Source organism: Saccoglossus kowalevskii, chromosome 8, assembly GCF_978046115.1.
Source record: "Saccoglossus kowalevskii chromosome 8, keSacKowa6.1, whole genome shotgun sequence".
Taxonomy (NCBI): Eukaryota; Metazoa; Hemichordata; class Enteropneusta; family Harrimaniidae; genus Saccoglossus; species Saccoglossus kowalevskii.
In genome coordinates, this window is record NC_140648.1 from 24,013,063 (window position 1) to 24,033,066 (window position 20,004).

The 20,004-nt window shown below is 36.4% G+C and overlaps 1 protein-coding gene across 2 annotated transcripts; it reads right to left on the reverse strand.

Moving 5' to 3' along the window:
- Window positions 1-6,653: 6,653 nt before the first annotated feature.
- Window positions 6,654-8,872, reverse strand: LOC100369191 (uncharacterized). Of its 2 annotated transcripts, none has more exons than XM_002737453.4 (5): window positions 8,651-8,872; window positions 8,445-8,488; window positions 8,279-8,344; window positions 7,989-8,061; window positions 6,654-7,773 (listed from the first exon to the last, which is right to left on the reverse strand). In XM_002737453.4, exons 1-5 carry the CDS (start codon window positions 8,744-8,746, stop codon window positions 6,967-6,969), a joined length of 1,086 nt encoding a protein of 361 aa, XP_002737499.2. In that variant the 5' UTR covers window positions 8,747-8,872; the 3' UTR covers window positions 6,654-6,966. The 2 variants fall into 2 exon arrangements, with proteins under 2 accessions (XP_002737499.2, XP_006819879.2); XM_006819816.3 differs by having other exon boundaries at window positions 6,654-7,758; window positions 8,651-8,850.
- Between the last annotated feature and the right edge of the window lie 11,132 nt (window positions 8,873-20,004).

Consider the following 20,004-nt stretch of genomic DNA (forward strand, 5'->3'; position numbering starts at 1 on the left):
ATCGTTTATTTCATACATACATACATATGTATTCTATTGAACGTGAAGCTGAAGTTACACGCGTTAATTAAAATGGGAATCTATATAGGATGTGCGCGGACAGGTGACACGTCGTGACGTTGACGATAATGAAATCACGCTTTGATGAGAGTGATGGGAAGTGAGGTCGACACGTGACGTACAATGTCGCTGTAAATATCGAGTCGTTTTAATGCAGGTGTACGGTATTGATTAGCGTAGTGTTGACGGGTATGCATTGACAAGTACAATGGTGATTGTTGTTGATGTGTATTTTTATGTGTGATGTTTACGCATATTTATAAATTCGATGTTGGCGCGTAGGTGTACTTTGTTGATAAGTGTGTTGTTTTTGATACATCTGTGTAATGCTGACACAGAAGTGTGTTGATGATAGTAGGTACGCTATTATAATAATATATAAAAAATGTGCTCATTACTAACCAACATAATGATTAATCGAACTAAGTTGTTTGTTTTATATACACGAACATAATACACCATAAAACTATCAAAACGAATCCATCTATAGTACGTTTAATTTAGAGGCATATTGCAACACAGACAAGCCGACGCCAGACCAAATACACGGTCCTTATATATAACTCCGCGGGCCCTGGGGACATTAGACAAAAAAAATAACCACTTATTAAATCGGAGTTTTTGTTTACGTCATGACCGTAAATTGATCATTTTAAGAAAAAAAAACGAGGAAAGGATATCGCTACATTTGTAGTTACTAATTATTGTCGATAAAGTTTCAACTCCGCTACTGAAGGGTCATTATGATAATCGATTTACGCGTGTTGTCACGCTACCACTTATCATTTTCAACACAAACAAATAGATATATTGATATACATATATATCGAAACTATAAAATATTGACAATAAGTCAATGCATATGGTAGATGTACGGTGACGTACTGTGAGTGTGTGTGTTTGTTTTGTATTTATTCACTCATCCTGAATGGCGACATCTGTCAGGGTGGCTGGTGCGTCACAGACCACGTGACGTCAAAGATTATATGGCACCATATGATGGCATGGATTTACGTTAAGTGATACAAGCTTTTAGAATATTTTTATGAATACAATCTATAATTTGGTCAGACAGAAATTAACAGTTTATTATTCATAATGGTGGTTTAATGTTTGTTTTTTCTTGTATCGGAAATCACATTTGAATTTCTTTTTTCGAAATTTCGCTTAACGTACTCGTTTTCACAAACAACAAATCGTTGTAATGCCTACTATTTGCTGATGGGGTTTACAAATCAATGTCGCAAAATCAAAAATATTGATTTTTACCACGAATGGACACAGGTCGAGCAATATCATTAAATCCACATATGGTAATACAATATTAGAAAAAAACTAACAGTTTCACAAAATTAAATTAAACAAAAATAAACACCAATGGATCACTAAGGACAACCATGGAACAACTCACAGACAAAACAAGGAAAGCTATAACAGTCGTAACAACAATAACATTAAAATGAAAACCAAATTGTTTTAGTCAAGTCAGTTACCAATTCTCCTAAATGCGTCAGTATGGGGAAAAATCTGATACAGAAAAATACCACATAAAATTCTTCAGACATCTATTAAATCTAAAGAATAGAACATTGGCTGCAGACTGGAAAATGCAAGACTACCATTGATCATTAAAGCTCAACTTGAATATCAACACATATCATGCAGTCAAAGAACTTGAACATCACTGTTACAAGAGATCATGGTTAAAAGGACTCAACAAAATACAAGACTTTTATGAGATTGATATTAAGACTATATCAAAAAAAACATTTAACGACACACTATAACAACTCTTGGCTAAAAAAACATTAATAGAACTGACTCAAAATTGAGAACATACAGCCTACTAAAATATGTTATTAGTCAAACATCATACTTAAAAATTCTCCATAACAGAAATGATATTGAAATGATGTCACAGCTCAGACTAAGTAGCCATAAGCTAAAAAATGAACTGAGCCGCCACAAACGACCTAAAATACCTAAGGAGGATAGACTATGCAAAAAGTGCAATGTTGTAGAAGATGAAATTTATTTTATTACTGTAACAACCTGTGACAGTTCTATCAACGAACGCGCAAAAATATATAACCATTTCTAGAAACAAATTCAATACCTTTCTACGACAAACAAGTTTATTAAAACATACACATGATCAGACAGGTAGTTCATTATTTAAAAAACTTCATTCAGTAAACATATATAGTAATCTTTTGTATATATGTTGTGTTTATTGTCTTGTATTCTACTTGTTTATATTTTATTACTTCAACTTAAGATGAACTGTCATTATTCATTACGATGTAATAAAGACATTATTGTTATTATTATAGTTTAATAAGCACTGTCTCATGTGAACTGTTTTCGTTTTCTTCGATGTTCGTGTTGACTACTCACTTATTGATGATACCCAAGCTTATGGTTACTTTTTAAACGTATATTTCACATCGAAAATATATTTCAGGTTACCTATGAAATTCAATGTAGCTTACGATTAGTTTATAAAGTGGTAAATAACATTTCGAAACTCAAAATGGCGATTAAAAACAGCCAGACCAAACATAGCAACGTTTAACTTGATGTCACTGAAACGATGATAATTTTATAATAATAAGTTCGTCGTTCAATCAGCAACTAATTTTGCTTATAATTATAGATTTTTACAACTTCACAATTGGGTACTGAGTTTGAATATACGCATGTTATGTATGTTTCATTCTGTTATTAAATATCCTTTTCTGAATATCTAAATCCATATGTTCTTGTATTCTTTTCATAATCACCCAGTTTAGGGATGGGTCTTAGAAATCCTGGGGACCCAGTATTTTTTTCTGTTTTTTTGTTGTTGTAAATTTTGCCATCGCTCCTCAGAATGTATTTACATGCTGTTGTCGACTTCCAGTCTATTGTCAACATTTCAGCAATCTGGGAAACATATCGTTTTCGTTTGGTAGGACCAGTGTGGCCTTCAAGTTGTTTTCTGGCAATTAAAGTACGGGTAACTACAAATGTATGAATAAATTGCTATTAGATTTTAATGGTGCCATTATATCGCCAGCTTTAGCAAGTTCTCCCCAAAACCTTTGAAATGTTATTGGTAAGGTATGTGAGCATTTGTGAAGGAATTGGACTTGTCTGATTCGGTTGAAAATTCGAAAGGTAGAAAATAGGTCAGTTACAATGAAAACCATAATACTTCTTCAGGGAAGCAGTTCCACATTCAAGAAATCAATTTCTTTTTATTGCTATGTGAGGTTCAATCAAGTTGGAACAAACTTTAAGTTTGTGCAATGGGTATTTAAAAAAAAAAAGTTTCAGGAAATCAATAACCCATTGTTAACTACGTAAACACAGATAGAGCAACGTTCTGTACGTAATTCCACTTGGATAGGAATTGTTGAGCAAATGTCATGTTTTCGAACTTCTCTAAAATCAAAACAATAATACTCTACCGATCTGTGCCACCTCATGTCAGCTGTATTGTACATAAACAAGTCAGTGCCCTCGGGTTATTTTAGAGCAATATGTAGTTGAAAGTGTTTTATTCTTGTTGGCGATGCAGCTACGGGTACATATATAGTACTGTAAAATGACTAATTTTCACTGGGTTAAAATTTCACTGATTTACCATTTCAGGCATAATCAGTGGGTTTTATATTCACGGTTTCGTCATTTAGATAATGTGTTCTATGTTAAATTTTACATATTCACTGTGTTTTAATTTAGTGCATTTTTCCAGTCAGCGAAATAAGCTAAATTAAAACCCAGTGAATAATTACCCCCTTTACAGTATGTCCGTATTAGAATGCTTTTCGGGTGTGTAGCTACTTGGAAATGTATATTACGTCCTTATTTGTGCATGTAACTACGGATTTAAGTATATTACGTCTTATTTGGATATTTAACTGCGGATACATGTGTATTACGTCTTTATTTGTGTGTGTATCTATGGATACACGTATATTACGTTTTATTTGGGGTTGTAGCTGCAGATAAATGTATATTACGTCTTATTTGAGTGTGTCACAACGACGAAACGTACATTACTCCCTATTTTGGTGTGTTACTCGAAAAAATATAAATTGTGTCCTTATGTGGGTTAGTAATGTATCCTATCAGTGCGTTTATGACAGAGTGTACACAACTCTTCTACCTGAACCGTTTTACAGTACACACCAGTTTAATTTCCGACGAACAAAAACATGGTGAGCGGAGACTTGAGCAAATTTGTCATCAAAATTCGCTAAATTAATTCGTCACCGCCCTTCCTACCATCACAGTTGCACAGAAAATGTAATTATGTTTTTTTGAATAATAAATGTGGCACGGACTTTGAAAAGACCCACACGTTTCTGTTGTATATCGGGTTAGCCAAGGAACACGTGGCACAGCATTAGTCACGTGGTATGGTATCAGACAGAGTCATACGTTGTCCTGACCGCAACATGTTCTCTTCTCTTTATCCGTGTTGAGTATAAACCAGCATAGCCACAATTGTAAAGGAAATATTCTAATCAAATTCTGTAACGCGTCTCCTTGTAGTGGTATAATTGACGTCGTTAAATATAGTACACGTTATCATGCAGAAGCTAACACGCTCACACATTTTTTGTTTTCAGAGTCTAAGATTTTGGCGCCATAATTAGTCATATATAATTATGTGTTTATATACACGGCTCTCCAATACGGGATGTCTTACTAGCAGTTACATTTTTTTTAAAACCCGCAGATTGGCGTCGATGTTATGCGTTGCCCCTGGTAACGTAACCAAATGTTTATTAATAAATCATGGTGGTAATTGTAGCATGCACTAAGATATACATTTGAACACGGCGACTTTAAAGCGAAACATACACGCTGAACAAAAATGGCGACGATATCCGTTGATGTAAAAAAAAAAAAAAAACGCGCCATGGTCTGTTAAATAGAACAACATCGCCTTCTATACGGAAAGACATTTGTTGTGAAAGCGCGATCAGTGACCAAAAACAAATTAGAGTATTGGAGTGTCCGCTTGACCTGCAACAAAACACCGGGGCGACTCCACTGCTGCTCGACAATAATCTCGAATCTTTGCAGACTCTGAGCAGGAAGTGAAACAATAATGATATGGTCTCACACACGTCTCGTCACCCCCTCCCTATATATGCACTCAATTATATACGATTGTAAAGGCCGTAATCGCGATATAAAAATAATGTGTATTTTTAGCACCAGACGTTATCGATCGTGACTAGACGATAAATACCAATATCCCCAACTACTCCTGTCAATTCCCGCATAAAATAAAAGCACTGGGCGTGAAATGCACCCGTATCAATTATTAAACTTGAAATAAAATGTTGTAGCTCACAACACACGATACCGTAATCTACAGCGGCTCTGTATTTGCAAATGCGGAAATGACGTATAAGATTTAATTGTTTTCTCTGAAACCCCCGACTTACAATGATTTACAATAAATTCGTCTTTACGCAAACAAATATATTAAAAACAGGAATTTTGATTTATATAGAGAGAATTTAGTGGTAACGTCACGAACAGGAATGTTGAATTTCCTTTGATAGATCTACGTGCCGTATCACTGTTTCCCGTATTCGTAAATATGTAATAATGGCAACAGCAACACCACGACAGATATTGAACACATTTCCGAAATTACATTTAGCGGAAATTAAAACAAACACGTATGTTCGTCGTCGAAATGCGTGTTCTTTGTTCAAACGGAAATACAAAGTGTAACATATATTGCCATTGGTTGATAATTGTCACGCGGAGTGTCATGTGATCGAGAGTTCATTTTTTTCCATGAAAGAATGGAGTAGCCATTTTGTGTCCACGCAAAACACGAGGTCGTAGTAGTGTTGAAAACAAGTACTAGGTTGTGTCAGAAATTATCCAGTATTATGCTCATTACGCTGATCAAAACGGCAGAGTGACCGAGTTCACGTAACGTTCGATTTTATCCGTTAAAATCCCATCAAATGTAATCGATCAAGACTTTGCACTTCTGTCCTGACGTTTTTGTTGTTGTTGTTGTTGTTGTTTTTGCTAAACCTTAGCGTAATTCGCGTGTGTATATCTGAAACGTGCACCTGACCTATCGCACAGAAAGAAGGAATTCCGTGCCGCCTAAATCGACAACATTAGTATTATGTCTCATCATCATATCAGCTCTATTTAGTGTTAGACGCGGCCTCGTCGGATTCACAGATGTTTTGTTCGAAAAATAACTTAAATTTTGGCGGGACAATGTCTAGACTGGCAGAATACGTATCAATTTAAATCTCGGAACGATAATGCTACAGAATTATCAGCTTTACGTAACTTCGCTGTATTATGATTGGCATTATTCGTATATAGACAGGCTAATAATTCAACACGTCTGTCTCATTTAATAGTCTTATGATCGCTATTTGTTTGCAAATTGAACATAAACTATATTATTATATTTGTTACACTTGCCAAATGAAGTTCGTGCTCCCGTACAGCGGTTTTCAGTATAATACACTGCTAATGCAACTATAGACGCACTACTAACATTGTAATACTGGAAGATTATAATCACAATAACAATCCCAAAACTACACATGTGCATATTATTATATTTGTTTAATATTTCACTTTAATACTTATTTATACAATATCCCATCCATTCGAGTCTATTTCCAAGTTTTCTACGTACACGTGAGTATTGAAATATGTAAAATAAAGTATGAATACTGTATGAAATATACAAGCATAGTTTGTTCACCCCGTCCCCAACACCCTATATCGCCCAAATGCGACAGAATCTTCAGAATTAACACCACCAGTTACAAAACGATCCTCCCATATGTTGTAACAACAGTTTCACATTATGGATACTCGTCAATATGTCAAGGCCAGGCCATATTGCACGGTAGGTCATTTCGTCGCAATGAAAGCAACGCCGGTGGCGTTTTCTCTGATAGTGATCGTTACGTCTTGCGCTGTTACGTCCGTTACCGTGACGTCATCGCTGGGTACATTTGGCTTCCAGTCGATATATTCAAAGCCACCATAATAATCAAAGAACTTCGGTCTGCTGACGTCACTTCCCGCATTTCTTGTTGTAGGTGCCTCATTCTGTGCATTCAGCCTTTCGTTTTTAACGCAGTCTTCTTCCGATATTGGTGTCAAAGGTGGCTCGAATGCGATTGGTTGGCTCACCTCGTTTCCATGACCACTATCGCCGCTATAATGAAAATTCCTATTGCATCCATTTTGTTTGTCCGTATGCAGAGGGGAATACTTGCGTTCTGACTTCTCGTTAGTTTGCGACTTCTCGGTGGCAACAATTGTTAATTTGAGACTATCTGTCGATCTAATAACACTGCAAAGACGCGATGATTTTGTTGAACCTTTAGACAATTCGTTTCTGCTTGTTTTGCCATTCATGGTGTCTGTTATTTTCCCGTCTTTATGGTCCACGTCATTATTGTTGTTATTATTATGGATTATGGATTCGCCCGAATCCATATGCCCGTGATTCGAATCATCAGTGTTCTCATATACATTCCGCGAATGATTCATTTTCATTTTTTTCCTAGCACCATGTCGAATATTGCTGCAATGTGCGACGTCATTGTCTGAACCCTCTATTTCTGTGTCGTCATCATCGTCATCGTCTTCTTCCTCGGAACATTTCTTCACATCTATTTTGTCTTTGTAATTTCTCTGTCGTAAAGAGAACTAAAGAAAATTAGATGAATGAACATAAATAAATAAAAAATAAATATATATATATATTATGCGAATATAATATTCCACTTGTTATAGGACATTAAATACATAATTAAATTATATATCTATCGTTGAATTAAAAACAAATATGTTAGTGTTTGGAGTATGTCATATATTCAATTGAAGGTATGCATGTAACAAGCAATACTACATAATGCGTTCACCTTGTTAAAGTTATAAATACGACTCTTGTGTTTTCTTCCCCGGAAACCTCGAACTTGCAATCTAGCTTGTCGCCTAGAGAACGTGAGAAAAGAGACAAGGTATTAAGTACTCCATGTACGACGCATTTACTGCAAATTAAATGGAACCCCGAGTGGTTTAGCGGAGGCCTTTGAAATAAAGTGCCCTACTACTTTGTAATTTAACGTGCGTGTCGGTGAAAAAAATATATAAATAAAACGATACGTTCTATAGCATGAGGGGATATTGACGCGGTGAGTATTTGACTTACTGTGTTTCAAACGCCTGCAATAACCGGGCGTCGAGAATGTTTGATTCCGGTTCCCATGTGCTGTATCTACGGATTCAACCAAATTTATACGAGTGTTATTCAGTGTTTGCTTTAAGTTACAGAAAGTAACAATACGGAAACGGGATAAACAACACTATACACTCACTTGCTTGACCAACCTTTCCATTTTACTAGATATTCAACAAGACCCTGTGAAGAAAAGGGAAAAAATTACGACACGCTGAAATTGTATCTGTGTTCAAATTAACCCAAGTGTGTCGCAATGGCTCACTGTCAATACGTACACGGAGCAGTATTTACGTCGCTGCCTATACAGCCACCCCGCCATCGACGCCAGAACCTGACACTTACTTTGCGAATTCGACGTTTTTCGATGAACTCAGCGGCGAATACTTGTTCCCCGATCGTCGACAGTTCCATGTACTTGCTGGAATCCACCTTGGTCATGCTGGTAGCGTCGTCAAAACGCCGATCGTCGGTCAGACAGCGGAGACGCGACAACACGTATTGTATATAACCCAGCGCAGCGAATACCAGCCTAGATGTATCCCACAATTCATCATTCTTAACAGCTTGCCTGGTTGGGTGTGACGTCAAGGTACGAGCGACTGGGATCGCATTAGCGTGTTGGAGCCAGTGTATATTTAAAAAAAAACACAAATACCTGTCACAACGATATTAAACTAACAAAATACAAACGTAACACGGCTTATTGTGAGACGCTGGTTTTGTATTAGTTCAATCGTGGACTTCAGCACGTAGACTGGAAAAGCAAGCTGGCAATCGGCGCTAATTTGCTTCCTATATTGTGGTGTTATAATGGACGACAGAACGTTCGGTGCATTAAAGCGTGCTTATCGACAACACCTCATTAAATGCCTACAGTTAAACAGCTCTGTATGTCAGTATTATTCGTTTTTTAAGCGTACTAAATATTATAGATTGCAACCAATTTTACAAACCATTTCCTAATCACGGCGATCGCGCCACGTAAAACTGGAAAATGTATATTAGTATATATATATATATGGTAAATTATAGGCATGTATTTGGAATTACGTGTTATATATATATATATACACATATCGCTCCCAAATTTTAACTAAACAAATAATAATATTAAATACTCCTATTTATTAAGTTATTTATTTGTTTTTAAGTGTGAGATTACTAGAGACCTCCGGCTTGATCACCGCGTCAGTATGTGGGGGACTGTATTAATGATGAGTAATATAGACTTGTTGTGACTTCAATGGCGCTCTGGCGGTCATATGTCGTCATATTTTAACTCTTGTTTTGTAAACAAATTTTCCCTCTGTGTCAATTTCAGCGTCCAATCACGTGCTGTTGTTGGTTTGGCATATAGACTGTTAAATGACTATCGAATAACCTTTCTTATCGACGCATTCATCTGTAATAAATCATAAATATTTTTACAGCGATGAAAATTACCCACTCGAGGTCATGCGATTGTTGAAATATTTACGTCTCCAAACAAACTAAGAATGATTATCAGACTATAGGTATTTAAGGTCACGGTGAGGTCGGCACGCCAGATCTAAAGTATTGAAATTTTGGATTGCGTTTAGTGCGTTTTAATATTGCGGGTTTTCAGTACGCCAGTATATATTTAGATCGGGATCTATTATTTTACCGCCACCAGATCCCAAATTAGAAGCAGACAATCGGTTCGGTCATATTTCCTGCTTTATTGTTTTATTTGATTAATTTAATCTGTCTTCACGAGATAGTTCCACGTGTTTTAACGTCAATAAAAACACATTACATACTACATTCAAAACTAATGATTAGTATAAAAAAAGGACTAGTTTGCTCTTTGGTTCAAACATTACTGATATACGCTAAAATTAATTAGCGGGGAAATTAGACTTTCTATATGGTACAATATTGAGCTACACCTACATATTGTCGTCTGGCATTCAAGAAAGTGTTTGGATCTCATTATCGTCTGCACAAAAAGCTACGTCTACACTAGCTCTGTGTACAGGTGTGTGAATGTGGAGGCGCTCCTATTCATCGGGACCTTATCTGCGCCCCAATGGTGGCGTAAGAAGCCCAATGTAAATATCACCCCTACACAGCCATGTACGCAGGGCTACGTCTACACATACCGTTGGGTTCAGACACGTGTTTAGATAATGTATCGTCTGCAGGAGCTGCGCGCAAAATGTTTAGATATTGCATCGTATATATAATGAGCTACACTCACGCGTTACCGTCGGCATTCAAAAAAGTGTTTAGATATTTTATCGTCTGCCCAAATGAACTAAAATCGCGCAAACTACCACCGTATTCAGAAAAGTGTTAAATATTAATGTCGTCTGCACAACGAGTACTAAATTCACTAAAAAGAAGTCGATGGCGCGAAGACGTTTGAATGGTTGGGATCATTGAATCCACGAACAATGTACCTTTAGAAAACTCCTCCCCTTCAAATTCTGTCATATATTGTATATTTTATCACAATTTGCACGCTGGTTTGAATACCATGACGTCACGAAGTCAGTGTGTATGTAATACTAGTAGACTAATATTGTGATATAAGTGGCTGCCGGGAATGAAACAATGTCATCGGAAATACTGCATTTTGTTTTTGTTTTGCTTGCTCTGAACCTTGACATCACGAAGTAAGACGATATTTTAAAGGGACCCTGTACTGTATTCAATAATGTGGTTGTATTGCGCGCCCTATTTATTTACTCAAAAATAATTCAACCTGCTACCACTCATACCTCAGTTGATGTTCAAGGGAGGTGATCATTGTGTCGCGGCGTGATCGATATGGGTCCCATGCGACATATACAACTCGTGTAAAACACATTGTTTATTTGTGCACGCCTTTATTTTTAAACGTTTTGTAATTGTAAGAAATCAAAAATAAGCACTGGAATATCAGGGGATTTTCCAAACTAAACGATTGTTTGTTGGAGCGTGAATGACTCCACTGAATCGTACCACACACGCTGTGTCCGTGAATATTATATACTAGTAGTGTAGATTTCTACAAAGCAGAATAGAAAAAAAAAAAGCCTTCGAGGAAGAAAATGTTGTACAAATTAGTCCGCGTCCGCTTTAATGTAGTCCCGACTAAAATACAACGAGCTGCGGTTTACATCGAATGAAATCATTACAGCGTCCCAGTCACCACGTCACTGGGGATTTAATTGGATCGTTCGGGTTTAAATTGAAATCAATATCACTTTCCTTATGATTATATTGAAAGAAGGTGTCACCCTTAGGGGTAATTACGTAACGAGCCTGTGTCGCAGAAATGGCATGTCAACGAACTTTAGCTTGACTTGACCAAGATCATTACAGGCGCTATCTGTTAAGTTATTTAATTATCCTGGTACGGCGTTATTGTTTATTAAACAATATATTTCTGTACCCCTCCCGCTCTCTTCAGAATAAAAACTCGCTATAAATTACATGCCGGGACGGCTGTTATTAAAATGATTTGTAATGCCGTACGTGCTTTTGTATCACCCACGATTAAATTTATCTTTAACTATTATAGCGGTGCGATGTTTACATTACCACGCAATGCACCTAACATTTCTCTTTTTGATACGCTCTTTTTTCATCATTTGACACACGAGAGAGAACCGATTCAGAGAAAAGCAGCCGCCTGTGTTTCATTAATAAACATAATCAAATATACTATCATTTTACCCTCTGTTGATGTCGTTGTATTGTTTGTAATGATGAACGGTTTCAACGCTTGTCTAAATAATAAAGTATATGGATTTCTTTGAAATAGCGGGCGGGAAATGCCAACTCTGCATGCGTGGGAGTTAACGCGATCGATTATTCACGCTCTCACGGAAGTAACATTCTTTCATTTTGTTGTTGTTGAATTAACGAAATCATATTTTATATTTTCACATAAAATAATGGTATCATGCCTCTATGTTACGAGTTGTCTGTTTCAATTGTGGAACATTTCCCGCTCATACCAATAGTCCGATGAATATGTCGTCTGCGTTCAGAAACTGACAACAGTCTGTTCGCGCAGAAAATTTGCTGCGTGATGCAGGCCACGATACGCGCCAATTTGATCTTTTCCTGTTTGTAATATCCGACGGGTGTGTCGGATAACACTATTTTAGGTACGGGGAAAAACGCATTTTGGAGTAACTTATTTTAGGGGAATTCACAGTGCAGTGAGACACGACGACGATTACTAAACTAATTTCGTGTGTGCACGTTTTCTATCCTCTCGAACGAAGATTTGCGGATGCAGCCATATTGCAAATATATATTAACTCCTTATCGCCAAGATAATTCTGTTTCACACATTTCTGCCTAATTGTAGGCACTAGTCACGTCAACTGTATGTTCCATCGCCTGAATAATCCATTAATAACCGAAGGTGTCTGGAAATATATTTGTGTCTCAGTTTTGAAAAATTGAGATTTTCTTGTTTCTATGCAAACTGAAACATCACTCTTGGATTTACTTAGGGATAAGTTATTATATATCACGGGGCGGAAACAAATATGGGCTGATTTTTGAACTGGTACTGGTGTGTCACTGTAAACTATCTAGGGTATGTTCAGTATCCTTAAAAACGAGTGCAACTTTGGTATGATTTTCACTCCGTGTTGTGTCTTGCATCATGGGAAGGGGTCAACAGAGATGATATTTGCATTTAACAAAAAGAGCAGACAACAAACATTACACGCATAACCCGGCGAAACGAGGTGAATTTCATATTGTAAAACCACTGGCGGATCCAGAAATTCGGCAAGGGGGGCGCGCTCTTATTGACATGGCCTCCGGTGGATGGGTTTGTCAATTTTTTTTTCGCCTGCGCGCCCCCCCTAAATCCGCGCGTGAAACGGTGACGCACGAGGAATGCCACACCACAAACTATGATTAGATGTCATTCGGATTTTCATTATAATTATAATTATATAAATAATTATAGTTTTAAAATACTAAAGATGTTCAACATGATCTCAACGTGTGTCACAGTAGTAGATCGGTCGGTCAACTTACAGACAAAAGTACAAAATAATGTTTAATGACAACAATTGGGTTTCACGGAAACATAAGATTTCATTTGCTCATGTTCAGTCTTATGCACATTTCAGCTGCTATTCTGGAGCCTATATCATCTCTGTGTGAAGTGATGTTAAACGTGCCAGAGAAAGAACTCCATAAAAAGCTGGTACAAGACAATTTCCAAATATAAAATATATATGTATATTTTAAAGAAGGTATGGGGTGTTCAATATTTTAGATCAGGGACAACACCCAAATTACTTGTGTAGATTTGTATTTAGTGGTTCGCCACGCATCACCACAGTAGCCACGCAGCGCCATAGTAGACACGCATCGCCACAGAGGCCACGCAGCGCCATAGTCGCCACACAGCGCCACAGTCGCCACGCAGCGCCAATGTCGCCATGCAGCGCCACAGAGGCCACGCAGCGCCTATGTCGCCATGCAGCGCCACAGAGGCCACGCAGCGCCATGGTCGCCACACAGCGCTATTGTCGCCATATAGCGCTACGGTCGTCAGGCATTTTTCACATCCGTCACGCATTGTCACCGTGACATAAACATAAACGTCACATTCGTATCTACTTATGGGACTCCATGTAGAACACGTCTTTTTGAACAATTAAATTTGTTAAGTGATCACGTGACAGTATGTGAAGCCTGTGACACACTGATGACCTGTAGGGTGAGCAACCACTTGTACGTCACCGGGCTGGATCTCTCGGCTGGAGCACACGACGCTACTTTAACCTTACAACAACAGATGAACTGCAGTATTTATTTATCAGGAAAAAAAGAAACGCAGAGGTCGTACTCTGAGTTTCACCTATCGTGGAACGCAACATTAATTGTGACAATGCAATATAATATAACATAACTAGAAACATTTCAATTTGTATTTTAAAAATCAACTTCTCTGAGAAACGTGAACAAAAAAAGACGAGTTAATGCTATAACACGTACTACTAATTTATTGACTTGTTACCTATAATGGTTAATTTTTGTGTTGTCAGGTAACGTCTTTTCAACGTCAAATCATGTGAAAACATGTGCAACGCGATATTAAAATAAGCATCGACGTAATTAGCGTGAATCTCGGCTCTCAAGCTTACGCACGGTGACGTTAAAGTTTGCCGATATATGCAACAATTTCGATAATACATTCTTTTCTCAAATATCGACCGAGAACATGCATTTAAAATACAATGAACGATTTAAATCCCATAAGTAACAATTTGCAGGTAAATGCGATTCTGTTTCTAGTATAAATCCCACTAAGGCAAATTGGCCCAAGGCGACAACATTTGAATTGGTAATATGGCTTTTACACGACTGCATCGCACACAATGTAACAGTGGGCGACCACAAAACTGTCATTGGCTCTGAGTAGCTCTTGAGCTATAACGGTTGCAGATTAGACTTGCGGTCCAAACAGCAACTGGTCCCAGTGGTACGTTAATTAATTAGAAACGCACGTTAGATTTAACGATACAACAAATTGACTGTTTGAGACTACGTTTTTTTCTGACACCGTCCGTGCAAAACTTAAGACAGACAGTTACGGGAAATTACGAATTCTGGTCAACTCGAAATAAATTTAATGAAAACAACACGACTCTCTTGGCAAAACGCCCGTCCATCGCATTTCAAGGACAGTGTGTGAAGACGTATTAAAAATGGTCGTACCTCGTTCTAGTCTTTAAAAAAATGCGAATCAATCAATTTCGGTTCATAAGAAAGACGTTAGGGCCAAGGGCGGTCAATAAAGCGGCGATTGTCTGTTTTGCCGTTTAGTCATCGATGCGTGTCGCTAATGAAGAACGGTTTCAGACATGCGGGTAATTACATATACTCTGATTCATTACTATAGTACTTACAATTTTAAAAACATTTATTTTAAAGTATTTCTCCTATGCATTCCGGAACGGCCAAAATGGCGGATCACGTCTGTTTGTCACGATATGTGGTCAAGGTTCGGTAATTGGAGGTAAAAGGTCGTTAATCGTATCGTTTATTTCGCGATTATATTTATTCATACTTCGTTTTTAAATTGTGCGTTTTATTTGCGTGTTCTCATCATTTTATGCTGCGTATCGCGCGCACAAAACGTTGCAAATCAGAACTGTCACATATACTGCCTTGTGGTCATATCTGAATCGACGCTGTAAAACATCTGTAAAGTGCAATTACAAAGAAAAGAGTGGAACATTAGATCGAATAAAAATGGATTGCCTGCGAGGAATTTATTACACCGCATAAGCAGGTGATAACAGTCGACATTTACATGTGACACACGGAAGTGGCTGGATGATGGTGATTGTAACCGATACCCTTTGGCCTTTTACGATGGAGTGGGTACGACCGCCGCCCCTCAACACCGTGTTGATGGACAATAGTACTACTCGGCAAGGTCACACCAACTGTCGAACCTTATCAGAGCTGCATAACTCGACTCAAGGGCAATGAAAAGCGGCCAACTTTCGCAGGATATATTAATACGGAAAGAGAGAGTGAGACCGCCCATCTTGTCTAGGCTCTTTTCTTGTCGGCACGTTCGCCTAGAGAATTAACCACCGCTTATCAATTAGGATAAATTGCGTGTAATGAATTCCTGATTTCTCAAGGCGTTCGCAAGATTTATTTTCACAAATTATCACATTTTAACGAGATTTTGTGAAATTCCTAATTCGCTTTGAGTAAAACAAGCCAGGCAAATACCAGAGAAAGTTAAGACGGTCCACGCAAATTGGACGACGCTAATAAGAGAAACCTAGACGACCGTAAACATATTAGGTTTGGCTGAGGACGGTAATACGGGTGTGTCCCTGCTGCAATTCGGCGGGATGAATACTTGCATGTGTGCAGTTTTTTTTAAACTGCACGGTATCGGTTACAGTTATCAACACCAATTGATCGGATATATTGAAGGTCGCGTTTTCGAACGGAAATGCACAAATAAGTTTATTTTCTTCATTTGATGTTATGGGGGAGGGTTAAGTTATTTTGCCCAACGTCAGAGAAAGGGGATGTTGGCGAGCCGGAAGTGACAGCTTTACGGAATCGATATATAATTGTCCTCAATATAATGCTATACATTTGGCAACATCGATATATATATATATATATATATATATATATATATATATATATATATATATATATATATATATTCAACACAAGTTGACAAAATTAATAATTAATGATGTCTAATTTTATATACATTAATAAACCCCAAACGTGCCGCGTTGTGTTAATGTTCCATGTCCCGCGAATGAGCGTGAACGGCTAACGCCATTTGTTTACGCAAACCTAAAACGCGCGCCGCGAGGCGACTGTCGGGGCTCTGCATTAATATAAAAGTGAATCGTCATTTCAATCTGTAACGAACATGTGGTTCTTCCTAAGGTGTCGGATCTTCAGTTGTACCCTTCCGGAGACAAAGATCGTAAAACTAATAAAGTCTACACAGAGATATAAAAACTAATTGACAACATTTACTAAATAATTATGTGTGTATACACATGAAATGGTATAGGGTAGCACGTATCAATCACTCGGGTCTCCCGTGGGGTACCCGTTTAAAATTTATCGCATGTTTGTATAACATATTTGTAAAAACTATCGGGAATTATAATCAGAGAATATTGACACGGTGATATTGGTATATACTGTTATATGTATATATGTTATTCATAAATAACCTGCGCGACAGGGAAGACGACCGTTATTGCGACGTCATACGTGATTGACCTGATTTTTTTAAAGGAAATCGCGGGAGTAGATATGTGTCACATCAATAATGCAGTTATGAAAAGTCAAGCTGATCCGCCGATGAATTGTGAAATTGTATTCCCCCTCCTGTGTGAACAGTAGACATTAAATAATATATGATATATATGGTAGGGAATTATCCTGAGCAGATGTAGTCCCGTTAAAAGCTGAATTAAATTGTTCACTGTCATATACAGTGATGTAAAGTATTGCCATACATTCGTTTGACGATAATTCGTGATGTGCTGAGTTGCGTCAATAGCGAGTCAATGTATCATTTAGAATCACAACCCCAATTACTTAGACATGTTTGGAATTCTGGCTTCATGTTTCATTTCATTGTTGACAATCGATTACAGTAGAAAAACAAACAAATAAATAAATCTCATTGATTGATGCAATGGTACGTACCAAACGCGACAGAGGTTGCTGAATAGATCTCAGGAAAAGACCTATTATACTTTCGCGAATAAAAACGATACAAATGATACGATGAAAAAATAATTTCCCACGAGAATAGGCTCCAATCAATATTTCATTATACTCTATTAATTTGAACACCGTTGTTTCTTTGTTCAGAAAAAAGAAATGATGACCTTTTTTTATTCCAGGAAATAAATATAATCATAACTTACAGATTCTTTCCTAAATTAGGTATTTGTCACGTGATAATATATATAATCATCATGTTAATTACGGGTTTATATCACTCGTTCATAAATGAGATATTCGTCTCGTGAATATATAATAATCATTATTTCTAGTTACGGGTTCACATATCACTCGTTTATAAATGAGATATTCGTCAGGTGAATATATATAATCATTATTTCTAGTTACGGGTTCATATCACTCGTTTATAAATGGGATATTCGTCAGGTGAATATATATAATCATTATTTCTAGTTACGGGTTCATATCACTCGTTTATAAATGAGATATTCGTCAGGTGAATATATATAATCATTATTTCTAGTTACGGGTTCATATCACTCGTTTATAAATGAGATATTCGTCTCGTGAATATATAATAATCATTATTTCTAGTTACGGGTTCACATATCACTCGTTTATAAATGAGATATTCGTCAGGTGAATATATATAATCATTATTTCTAGTTACGGGTTCATATCACTCGTTTATAAATGAGATATTCGTCAGGTAAATATATATAATCATTATTTCTAGTTACGGGTTCATATCACTCGTTTATAAATGAGATATTCGTCAGGTGAATATATATAATCATTATTTCTAGTTACGGGTTCATATCACTCGTTTATAAATGAGATATTCGTCAGGTGAATATATATAATCATTAGTTCTAGTTACGGGTTCATATCACTCGTTTATAAATGAGATATTCGTCAGGTGAATATATATAATCATTATTTCTAGTTACGGGTTCATATCACTCGTTTATAAATGAGATATTCGTCAGGTGAATATATATAATCATTATTTCTAGTTACGGGTTCATATCACTCGTTTATAAATGAGATATTCGTCTCGTGAATATATAATAATCATTATTTCTAGTTACGGGTTCACATATCACTCGTTTATAAATGAGATATTTGTCAGGTGAATATATATAATCATTATTTCTAGTTACGGGTTCATATCACTCGTTCATAAATGAGATATTCGTCAGGTGAATATATATAATCATTATTTCTAGTTACGGGTTCATATGACTCGTTTATAAATGAGATATTCGTCAGGTGAATATATGTAATCATTATTTCTAGTTACGGGTTCATATCACTCGTTCATAAATGAGATATTCGTCAGGTGAACATATATAATCATTATTTCTAGTTACGGGTTCATATCACTCGTTTATAAACGAGATATTCGTCAGGTGAATATATATAATCATTATTTCTAGTTACGGGTTCATATCACTCGTTTATAAATGAGATATTCGTCAGGTGAATATATATAATCATTATTTCTAGTTACGGGTTCATATCACTCGTTTATAAACGAGATATTCGTCAGGTGAATATATATAATCATTATTTCTAGTTACGGGTTCATATCACTCGTTTATAAACGAGATATTCGTCAGGTGAATATATATAATCATTATTTCTAGTTACGGGTTTATATGACTCGTTCATAAATGACATATTCGTCAGCTGAATATATATAATCATTATTTCTAGTTACGGGTTCATATCACTCGTTTATAAATGAGATATTCGTCAGGTGAATATATATAATCATTATTTCTAGTTACGGGTTCATATCACTCGTTTATAAATGAGATATTCGTCAGGTGAATATATATAATCATTATTTCTAGTTACGGGTTCATATCACTCGTTTATAAATGAGATATTCGTCTCGTGAATATATAATAATCATTATTTCTAGTTACGGGTTCACATATCACTCGTTTATAAATGAGATATTTGTCAGGTGAGTATATATAATCATTATTTCTAGTTACGGGTTCATATCACTCATTCATAAATGAGATATTCGTCAGGTGAATATATATAATCATTATTTCTAGTTACGGGTTCATATGACTCGTTTATAAATGAGATATTTGTCAGATGAATATATATAATCATTATTTCTAGTTACGGGTTCATATCACTCGTTCATAAATGACATATTCGTCAGGTGAATATATATAATCATTATTTCTAGTTACGGGTTCATATGACTCGTTCATAAATGAGATATTCGTCAGGTGAATATATATAATCATTATTTCTAGTTACGGGTTCATATCACTCGTTTATAAATGAGATATTCGTCAGGTGAATATATATAATCATTATTTCTAGTTACGGGTTCATATCACTCGTTTATAAATGAGATATTCGTCAGGTGAATATATATAATCATTATTTCTAGTTACGGGTTCATATCACTCGTTTATAAACGA

What these genes read in the sequence shown, in the direction of transcription:
- LOC100369191 (XM_002737453.4), bottom strand. Translation starts at nt 8,746, where the DNA reads ATGACCAAGGTGGATTCCAGCAAGTACATGGAACTGTCGACGATCGGG. An exon ending in AAAAACGTCGAATTCGCAAA is followed by an intron (nt 8,489 to 8,650) that starts GTAAGTGTCAGG and finishes TTTTCTTCACAG; the next exon opens with GGTCTTGTTGAATATCTAGT. An exon ending in TGGAAAGGTTGGTCAAGCAA is followed by an intron (nt 8,345 to 8,444) that starts GTGAGTGTATAG and finishes TTGAATCCGTAG; the next exon opens with ATACAGCACATGGGAACCGG.